The sequence below is a fragment of the Pollicipes pollicipes genome, unplaced genomic scaffold (genome assembly GCF_011947565.3).
Source record: "Pollicipes pollicipes isolate AB1234 unplaced genomic scaffold, Ppol_2.1 Scaffold_4219;HRSCAF=4965_pilon_pilon_pilon, whole genome shotgun sequence".
Taxonomy (NCBI): Eukaryota; Metazoa; Arthropoda; class Thecostraca; order Pollicipedomorpha; family Pollicipedidae; genus Pollicipes; species Pollicipes pollicipes.
The window spans coordinates 34712065-34723043 of NW_023596448.1; the positions used below are offsets into that span (position 1 = coordinate 34712065).

Here is a 10979-nt window from a genome sequence, read left to right on the forward strand (position 1 = left end):
TATCTCTGGAAAAAGCCGTACCGGTCAGAGATTCTGTGCTCATTACGTGCGAAGATTAAACGGCAACTGTGGGCAAAATCTATAGTCAATCTGATGAGTCCCCTGAATATTGAATATGAACCTGAGTCAAGGCAGCCAAGATGCAGTAAGCGCCGCACCGTCACCACAACCATAAAATTAGGAGCGCTATTACATTTCTGATATAGCGAACCGGTCCAAGATTTTGTGTTGATCATAATCAGGTCGTTATCTACCAGCACGGATGGAAAACACAGGGATTTTGGATATAGTTTAAGCAGTCCACTTTTCATCGTTATCTTTTATATTGCTTTATCTCTGGTAAAAGGGCGTACAGGTCCGACATTTCGTGTTCATTGTGTTCAAAAGATTAAACTGCGTCGTATTCAAAGTTTCAAGCGAATCTGAGGAGTCCGATGAATCCCGAATATGCTCCCGAATGTGATTATGAATCTCATGCGAGCTTGACCAACGCGACAAATATGACTCTAGTGGCTCACTTCCAACGCTGCACTGCTTCGCGCAAGGCGCCCCGCGCTGTTATTCGATGCCAAATGTTTGGTAACTAGTAATTTGTTGTAAACGAGGTAGATAGAGGACGCGCGTGAATTGCGGAAGCAAGAATATTCCAGGATGCCGAAACAGGGTGGGCTGATGGGATCTGTCGATTGTGGGATTTGTTTCTAAAATTGTGTACACAGTGTGCATGACGTAACTCAAAATGAAATTATTTTTACGTGGTTCCCTTGAGAAAATAATGCGGTAGCTTGATGTGATGGCATGGTAGTGGTGCAAATGTAGATGGGTCATGTAGAATTCTTTTTGCCTTCGGTATATTTAGACGTAGGGTCTTTGCATGCTTAACTGTAGATCATTGTTGCACCTGCTGGGTGGTACCTTTCAACATACAAGTTCTGTGGACCTATATTAGAACAGTTTGTGTTGTGCATGAATTTATGACATACTTACCAAAGCCAGAATAACTAAATGCCTATAAGATTCAGTGGCAGCATGAAAGGCATTACTTGTAATGAAGCACATGTAATTACAGCCAAGCTGATCAACAGTCTTCCCATCAGCAGTCAATTGCATCACCAGGTTTTGTCTGACCCATTTTCACTCCAGATCGCATGCTCTTGGTCAGTTGCTTGCAGTGCAAGTCAGATCCAATAAAATGGTGCATATATATTTATTTTCAACTCTGCAATGATTTAATATGTCATAGGCATCTAGCATATATTAGATAATGAACTTAGCTGTGTGTGCAGTCAAATCTTGTAACACAGGAAGAAGAGCACATGTCATTGACTTTATTTTGCACTACTTTTTGATCTTTGACAATTAAAATTGCTATTCTAAGTAATTGTTATGATTTCCATAAAGTTCTTAGCAGTCTATTTGCACTTGGTGACTCCCATCTCCTGATAGACAGTCACTGGATTCAGACATTCAGTGAACATTCAGTTGAAGTCTCATGTTATGATGAGGTGGTTAGAGTTTTGCTGAAGAGCTGTTGCTGCCTCAGACATTTGGGCACTTTAAAAAAAAATAACTGCAGTGGGAGATCAAGTTCAAATGCCTGACAACTCAGTATTTTAAGAACCATAGGATTCCAGGTGACTCACATGGTTATTTCCCTGCCAGTGGAGCCTGGCATGACTAATCAATGGTATGGATCAGGGGTGACCTTGTCATGTGTAAACAGACAAGCTTTTCATTGTATGTTAGCCAGGTGTGGTGTGCACACAGATAAGAAAAGAGGCACCAAGGTGTTGCGGCGAGCAATGTTTTGCCGAATATGATGTCATATCACTAGGATGTAAATGTTTGTTGTAAGTTGTGGTTTTCAGTGCCTTGAGTTTGTGGTAGCCATATTGGTATGCTCATGATGCTTACTGGATGATATAGAAATAGTGCTACCTGCATATCCACTTTGTGGAACCTGCCACTGCTTCATCTAATTATATATTTTGCAACCACCTTTACAGTTTGTCCATGAGATATCATGTTAATCAGACATGAAATCATTTCAAGCTTTTTACTTCAAACCTGTTTGAGACATTGCCTTCAGTTACTCTGTACATACAACCTGCAGCATTATGCCCATAAAGGTGGCTACGGTCATCAGCGTCAACAATCTTTGGAAGAGACTGTCAGTATTTGTGCATGCTTTGTACTCATTCCCCATGATTTCTGCTACCCCTGAATCCGCTCATCATAACACACTTGGGTGCATTAGTGTCAGTCATCCATTTTTTTGTTTTATGCCATGATTACACTGCAATGTGGTTGTTTGATGTGAAAATGACTCAGTTTCATATGCAATCAGTGATGATCATTCTTAATTTTATCTCTGGTTTCCAGGAATGTGAACAATGTCTGCATGGCTCTTGGCCCTGAGGGGTCCATTTTACAGAAAAGACCCAGCCTCGTTGCTGATTTTGTCTGGAACCAAGTGCTCTGTTCATCACTATGTTAGGCTGTTCAGCCATGAAGGAAAACACACTAAGGTCAGTTTGTGCCTTGTGGGCTTAACAGAACTAGAACCTTTATGTTTGTGTTTGTCTTTATCATGTGTTTGTTTTGAGTAGCTTGGAGCATTGTGCCATTGTGTAATGTCTCCAGTTGGTGATTTGTGTATAGCTTATCTGGAGCCAGACTGTCAGGTTATCTTTCAGTGCCCATATCAAACAGGCAATATGTCATGTCTACTGTATGCTTCCTTTATATTTATATATCCAACATCATTGGCATTGTCATTGGATCCTTAGCTACCTTGTCACTCCAATGCGCATTGTTTCAAGTTTGTTATTAATGAAAGAAACAAAGTAGCTCTGAAGTGGCTCTTGATTATGCTTTATGTGAGAAAAGTGTGAGATTATGTCTTTGGCTGGTGGCTTTTAGCAAAACTGCATGCATGCTTAATTGCAGTTTATTACCTTAGATGGCGCTAATTAGACATGTGCACCTTTCTACAGATTATCTTCTGATGCATCCATATACAGCTTCTTGTTCTCCAATCCACTGAAACCACAAGTAGCATGCTATCAATGGCCTCTGACTGCTCTCCGCCCTCCGCCACCAGGCGCTACTCCTGTTGCCTTCGCACGCGGCCCGGGCCGCCGCTGGCGCCGGACGGATGGCCCGAGTCACGACCTTTGCCCCGCTGGCGGCGCCCGAGGGCAAGGGTCGGCCTGTCGCCGACATGGTCAAGGGAAGCGACATGGAGTGGCGCAGCACAGCACTGGACTGGCGCCGGCTGCCGCGCTGGTATATGGAGCTCTCCAAGGTCCGGCTGACCGGTGAGTGGCGCGCCATCTGTGGCCGGCCAGGCGGTGCGCCGGTGACTGGCGCGCCATCTGTCGGCCGGCCGGGCGGTGCGCCGGTGACTGGCGCGCCATCTGTCGGCCGGCCGAGCGGTGCGCCGGTGAGTGGCGCGCCATCTGTCTGTCTGCCGGCCGGGCGGTGCGCCGGTGAGTGGCGCGCCATCTGTCTGCCGGCCGGGTGATGCGCCGGTGAGTGGCGCGCCATCTGTCGGCCGGCCGGGCGGTGCGCCGGTGCTTGCGCCGGCCGGCCGGGTGTTGTGAAGCTTCTTGCGCTCGGTGGGTGGATCTCTGCCTCTGAGATGACTGTGACTGCTCTCCGGGTGCCGAGAGGTGACGTCCTTGGTCCGTCCGTTTCGGACCTGTCAAGGGTGGTGGAGCTCCGGCTTTGTGGACACGGATCGTACCCAGATTTAGACGTACCAGGACTGGTGGTGGTCATTAGGTTTGCCGACCCGTACCCACTTTTCTGTGAATACGGGCCGGTGTTTTCTTTTTTGTTTTTGTTTTTACGCGTCAGTGTTTTCTAACTGCAGTTCTGGTGAAACCCTAAGGCTGCATTATGTGCTCTGTCACTGTTTGTGTTGCCAGACGTGATGGTGGTTGCTGGCTGCGCTGTTCACGAATGGGGGTGGAATTCCGCGCTTTTTTGGACGGGCCTCGGCCCTTATGCTCCCCAGTCCTTGTTTGGGTCTGTATATGCAAAACCCAAATCACAGAAAAATAATTTGAGACATCCAACAAAACCCTGTGGCGAGAGATGTTGCATTCCGCCCCCCCCCCCCCCCCTCTTTTTCCGCTCCCTCAGTGCATTCAGTGAAGTGTTGCTTGTAGTGTTCACCATCCACAACCTACCAACAGCATGACGCTGGCCGGCTGATCAGAACATCCCTGTGTCATCATTGGTTCAATCAATGTCCAATCATCCTGCTTCTTGTCCTGGAGTGCAGTGGCCGTGTGACCCTGCTGACTGCCTCCCCCCCCCCCTCCCTCCCTCCCCGTGTTGCAGGGCTGGTGGTGGTGACATCCATGGCTGGCTACGCCATGGCTCCGGGCGTCTTCTCGGGCGCCACCCTGGCGCTGGTGACCGGAGGCACCCTGCTCACCTCGGCGGCCGCCAACGCCGTCAACCAGTGGCTGGAGGTGCCGTACGACAGCCAGATGGCGCGAACGGCCGCACGGCCCCTGGTCCGCCGCCACGTCAGGTGAGGGCGCGCGCAGGTCACGGCCAGGTCAGGTCAAGTCAGGGTCAGGCTAGGGTCAGTGTGGAGGTGGCACGGCCGGTGCCTGGAGCAAACCAGGTCATTGTTGAGTTAGATCATGCTCTTGACATACCAGGTCATGTCATGCCCTGTCGGATCAGGTCATTTCATGTCATGTCTTGTCAGGGCAGTTGGTCCACTAGTGCTATCTGTGTTGTTCGACCAGCCTCATCACTTACCATCCATCTGCCATGTAAAGGTAAAACTCAACATGTTGATTCTCAGCCATTTTGTGCTTTTGATGTCCCCTGATTTGTGTGCTCATGCTGCATTTGGTCATTAAAACCATCAGTTCAAATTTTCACCAGCTTTTAGTCCATTCTTTTAGCTAAAAACATGTGCAAATTTGAGCCATTGGCTTAGGTATCTGAATTCAGCATGAGGAAATGAATCAGGTGACATAAAAAACGTAAAATGGTCAGAAATGAACAAATGTGGTTCTACCTTTGGATGGCAGATATGCAACCAGCCCGACCCATGGCAGTTTGTCTTGAGTGTGCTATTTTTCACGTGACCAGCCTACCATTTGTTGTTTGACCAATATAATCTATGTCATCTCACCAGCCAACCATGTGTTGTCTAACCAGTCTGCCCCATGTCAGCTGGCCAGTCTGTCCCATGTCAGCTGGTCAGTCTGTCTCATCAGCTGACTAGTCTGTCCTGCACCACCTGACCAGCCTCTTATGTGTCAGCTGACCAACCTGCCCCATGTCAGCTGACCAACCTGTCCCATGTCAGCTGAATGAACTGTCCAATGTCAGCTGGCTGGTCTCCCATGTCAGCTGACAGGTCTGTGCTGTGTCAGCTGACTAGTCTGCCCCATGTCAGTTGACTGGTCTGTCCTGTGTCAGCTGACCAGTCTGTCCTGTGTCAGCTGACCAGCACGTGTCCCCCGGCAGTCCGCTGCACGCGGTCACGTTCGCCGGCGCGTGCGTCAGCTCCGGCGTGGGCCTGCTGTACCTGGCCAGCCCGCTGGCGGCCGCGCTCGGCGCTGCCAACTTCCTGCTGTACACAGCCGTCTACACGCCGCTCAAACGGGTCACCATCGCCAACACTTGGGTCGGCGCCGTCGGTGAGGGATGGCCTGGTGCAGGCGGTGTATGGTTTGGAGTTGCGCTGGAGGGGACGACTGCAGGCCGTGGTGAGGGACTTGGTGCTCGGGTTGATCGCGTGGTGTCCGTTGCGAGGTGCGGGGAATCTGTGGCTGGGTCTGTTTAGTCATGGTTATTTGTTGGGTGATTGTTGCCGCACTAGCGAGACCGAAGTCGTCCGCACGTCGCACGTGGTCACTATTGACACGACTGACACTCTTCTTCGTGACACTGACAAGACACACTCGTCGCCACGACTGACGCTCTTCTTCGTGACACTGTCACCCTTGATCGCCTTTGGTGCTATTACGTTTGACACATGTACTGTTAACGCCGTCGCTCAAGACACTGATGAAATCTGTGTAATCTCGCCCTATGGCACCGTTAGCAATCAGCCGCTGTCGGCCTCGGTGCCACTCCCCGCGCGACGCCACCCACAAGGCAGCGCTGTGTGACGGTGGGGGTCTGCGCCTGCGGCAGTGGGTGGTGTGCCGCCCCTCATGGGCTGGGCCGCCGCCACCGGCACCCTCGCGCCCGGCGCCTGGCTACTGGCGGCGCTCCTCTACGCCTGGCAGTTCCCGCACTTCAACGCCCTCTCGTGGAACCTGCGCAAGGACTACGCGCGCGCCGGCTACCGCATCATGGCGGTCACTCACCCAGGTCAGAGGGCATTGGGGTCACGAGGGGTCACGGTGGTCATGGTGCGCGCAGGATGGGGTCACTGTGTGGGTGAGAGGATAAGGGTGAGATGGTGTAGTGAGGTCACAGAATAAGGCGTATGAGCTGGTGTGTATGATGCAATACTAGTTGGTCGTCGTGGGGAATGAGTGGTCCGCGTTGAGAAAGCTATCTTGCGAGGACAGGCTTTCGAGTTGTGTTGGCTTGGGGGGGGGGGGGGGTAGGGGTACGGATGAGGACTTGTGCACAATATGTAAGGTCCACCACTCATGTAGGGCTTCTCTGAGGTAGGCACTGAGCTGTAGAGCTGATCCGCCACATGTTGGATGGCAGGCCTTCTGCTACACTTTGTGCACTATCTTAACACACATTAGAAACTATTCACACTGGATTTGCTGAAGGCATGTACTTTATCGATATTAAACACCGTTGGGTTTCAAGTTCTACAATTTTGGGGGATGCAAGGCTGTTGTTTCAAGGCTATTGTGACTGCCTTTGTGAGTCAAGGGCGCCTGTTGACGCAGATGCAGAATGCAGTGAGTGCGTCAGTGTTTCTCGGGTTTGAATCTTGGCCAGGCAAACCAATGGGCAGCTGTTAACCATCGGCGGGCTCAGGTCCAGCACACGTCGGTCTAAGCTGGCGCTTAGGATATTACAATGCATCTCGACTTTGGCTGTGTACATCTGGAATCCCCATCTCCGTCGGCAGCGACCACCATGCAACCCCATGGCTGTGATGAGGGCAGCACTGTATAGCGCGGTGTGGTGTGGTACTTCTGTTTCAGATTTGACCCGCCGCGTGGCGCTGCGGTACAGCCTGGCTCTGGCCGCCCTGCCGATAGTGACGTCAGCCTGTGACGTCACCACGTGGATGTACGCCATCGACTCACTGCCAGTGAATGCTTACCTGGTGTATCTTTGTGAGTATGTTGGCCGGGGTCTCACCAAAATGTTCTATTATCAATCATACCTTCCTCTTGGATCAACTGCTGTCATTATGCCAACCAGAATACCAGGCATAGTCGGGGAGGGGGAGGGGGCTGTTTAGCTTTGTATTGGTCATTATTGACGGTGGTTTGGATACAGATAGCACGTTGCTGTGCTAATAACCCGCAGTACTCTGGCACGTGGCCCACATGAGTGCAGTCATGTGTGCCCAATATATGAATTATGTGCTGTTCCATCATGGGCTTTGGGACAAAAGCGCGCAGGTGTGAGGTGTAAACTTTGTCTGGCAGAAGAAAATACGCAAAAACATGCACGCGTAAGTTTGCAAGGAAATAGTCGTGTGGTATAAAGTGCGCGCGGGAAAGCGTTCGTATTGAAACAAGTCAGCTGGCGTCAGTGACGCGCTCAGGGGGGTCAGGCGAGGTCCTCAACAGGGGCGTCGTCAGGGTGATTGATAATGGGAGAGCACAACAAACTCGGCCGGTGATTTACAGTGGACATGTTTTTTTTTTTAACCCCAGTTCCCTCCATCACAGGGTCACCCCGCACAACCCCAGTTGATTCGAGTTCATATGCGTGACGTCTCTGGGCGTTCAGTTCATGTTGTAGAGAGTTATGTTAGTCATAATACCTGACCCGACCTGTGCCATTACCAGCGTCCACCGCCACTTCCTACCCGATCCTCTCCGCAGTCGACGAGTTGTGGCGCCCCCCCCCCCCCCCCCCCCCGAAGTGGCCGTTCATCCGGTACCTGGCACCAAGAGTGAATTTATGCGTTCCGACACCAATCATGGATTTATGCATCCCAACGTTCAGTACGCATCTCCGTACGAAGTTTTCAATGCCTACTGTCGTAAAACGAACTTTATCCCTGACCGACATGTTTGTACAAACTTTGCGTACTTACATCGGATATGGAAATACGAACGTTTGCTTACGTTCTTTTGTGTGAGACGAACGTTATCTGTGAGTAAAAATATCGCCCGAACATTCGGGTACGCATAATTACCATGTGTCTTTGTCCCTAGGCACTTTTGTCAATACGAATTTTTGCCTTGACGAGCTTAATGCTCTACGTTCCTTATCTTACGAACATAAGGCATACGTACTTTATCCTACGAACAATTGCCACGTGTGCTTTTCCTATACGTACTTTTGTCCGCACCCCCCTCCCCCCCCCCCCCCATCATGATGCCCGGCCGAAAATGGCTCAGGGTTGATTTATCCATGGCCTCCCAAATTTCTTCGCCTGTCGAGACAGTGTTTCATGTCCCCTCGCCGATGTCAAAACACCGCTGCACCGCACCGCAACACCCTGCACCTCTCCACCGCCTTCTACCGTTCGCCGCCCTGTCACGGCGTCCGCCTCGCCGGCAGCGTGGCGCTTCTACCGGAACCAGGAGAGCGCGTCGGCGCGGCGTCTGACGCGCTTCAGCTACGTCCAGCTCACGGCCGGCATCATCCTCATGCTGCTGGCCAAGGCGCACTACCAGAGCGAGCCGGCTCCGGCTCCTGCGGCGGCGCCGGAACCGGAGCCGGCGCATCGCTCTCTCCGGGACTGGTGCATCGGCGAGCCGCTGCTGGAGCGCGGCTGGCACCTCGGCCGACTGCTGGCCGTGGCCGAGCGGAACGCAGAGGCGGCGTCGGACGCTCCGGCAGCGGGGCGCGACGCCGCCGCGCCGGCTGGCGGGGAGGGCACCGTCTCCGAGCTTGCTGGCGGAGAGGACGGCGTCCCCGAGCCGGCTGGCGGAGAGGACAGCGTCTCCGCGCCGGCCCCAGTCCCCGCCGGCGCGTGAGGGCGTCCGGCGCCCGAGCCTAGTCCGAGTTAGCCCGGTGCGGTGCGGTGCCTCTGATGACGACCGCGACGGGTCGATGTGTGGGAGGCTCCGAGTGTGGTGTCGCGCCGCCTCGCCGCCGTTGGGGCGGTGCCAGCCGAGGCACGTTGCGATGTTGTCCGGGCGTCCGTGGGTCACCTGGAACGGCGGACGTCCCGCGGTTTGTGCAGCACCGCCCCTGTTAGAAGGTGGTCCTCGTAGGAGTCGCCCGCGCCTTCGCCTTGATTTGGGTGTATGCATAATATGCGAGTGGTTCTGTATGAAACGAGCATGGCCCTTTGGATTGACTTGACTTGCATTCGGTCACGCATGTTTAGACATGGACATTGCCAGTATCGTGTCATTGACCTGAGAGAACCTAGCGGAGTGTGAATCGGTCCTGAGACGTCTCGTCAGTTTCTGCTCGCTGCTGTAAACAGTAGCAGTTGTTTGGCATGTGCCATGTTTCACGTAACAGGATCCTCTGCGTACGGTGATTCTGTTGGAAATTCTGTTGCGAGTTATCAAAACCCAGGCGCGAAACCGCTGAGTTCTGACGCGGTATGCTGGCCTTCTTTATCAGATTTTGGTATCAGTTGTGTGGTTTGGCGAATGTACTCACTGCAACTGTAAAAACGAAACTGTGAATGTAAAGACTCGCTGAAACCCAGTGGTATGCTACGGTCAGGTGCGAGTCGATTTCGGCGCGACCTGCGTGGTGCATACATTCAAATGACAAGACGCCAGATCGAGCAGGTGAATGGCGCGCTTGCTGTGCCCATTCTTGCTCAGATTGGCATCGGTAATAGGGTGGTACTTACAATAATGTCAACCGTTGATTTGATCGTGTACATGAAACGGTAGCGCTCCGTTTGATGCCGTGCTATCATCAACGACCTTGTACAGGGAGCAGCTCCTGCTGGGCTGCCTTAGTGCTGCAGTGCGCGAAACTGCATATGATTTGGATGGTGCAGTGCGAACAGGCCAAAGGATGTGGAAGGTGTACCTGTATGTAGTTTGACAAGGAGTCTGTCTTTCTGCGTGCGTGACGCATGCAATGTAGTTTTGGGCTGACGGGCAGATCAAGGCGTGTGCATTCAGCATCAGTGACGTTCCGACGGGCGGCGATGCTTGATTTGAATAGATGTCTACAAACCGCGTCTTTTTTCTTCACGCTCGTTTTGTTCTGAGCCATTGAAGGACCAGCTCGGTTCGCGAAGCAAGTTTCGCCAGCGGAAAACGAACCGTGAGGCGCTCAGCGTACCTGCGACCTGGCAGCTGTTGCCAGCGGCTGATTGAGTTGTTCCCCGGGTCGACAGCTCGCGGGAGCTGCTGAACCGCGTCTGGGCATGTCTGCAGGCTCATCGAAGCCCTTTAGGGCGGCAGTCAATAGAGTAAAGATGAAACGAGCCGTGGGGTACTTTAACGGAACTCTGTAATGTCCAGTTGTTTCGCATTCTGGCCACCGTCACGTTCTACCCCCGTCGTCACCTTCAGTGGATGAGCTCTAAGGCGTTCACTTTTGAAAACCCACATGCTAAACGTACGAAGCCATAGCCAGCGCTTACTCCAGCATGACTTTTGAAAAAGCTAACTTCTGTGCATTAATATGCAATGTACGGCGGTTGTGGTTTTAGGACATAAGTACAACTGGAAATGCACGCGTGCATAGAGTGCGTAATTTATAAGTTTTGCATGGAAGAAATACGCACGCGAAAGCTCATAAGCGAATGTACCCATGCCATAAGGTACGTATGTACCACGTTCGTATGCACAAAAACCCGTATGCACAAAGCTTGTGTGCATAAAGTACGTCCACAATTCTCCGTTAGCAACAACAATTGT

General features: G+C 52.1%; 1 protein-coding gene across 1 annotated transcript; it reads left to right on the forward strand.

Annotated features, from left to right (window-relative positions):
* Positions 1-610: 610 nt before the first annotated feature.
* On the forward strand, positions 611-10645 carry LOC119095248 (protoheme IX farnesyltransferase, mitochondrial). The gene is made up of 9 exons (XM_037218114.1): positions 611-664; positions 2383-2528; positions 3104-3320; positions 4351-4546; positions 5503-5675; positions 6175-6354; positions 7158-7292; positions 8698-8910; positions 10632-10645. Exons 2-9 carry the CDS (start codon positions 2394-2396, stop codon positions 10643-10645), a joined length of 1263 nt encoding a protein of 420 aa, XP_037074009.1. The 5' UTR covers positions 611-664; positions 2383-2393.
* The last annotated feature ends 334 nt before the right edge of the window (positions 10646-10979 follow it).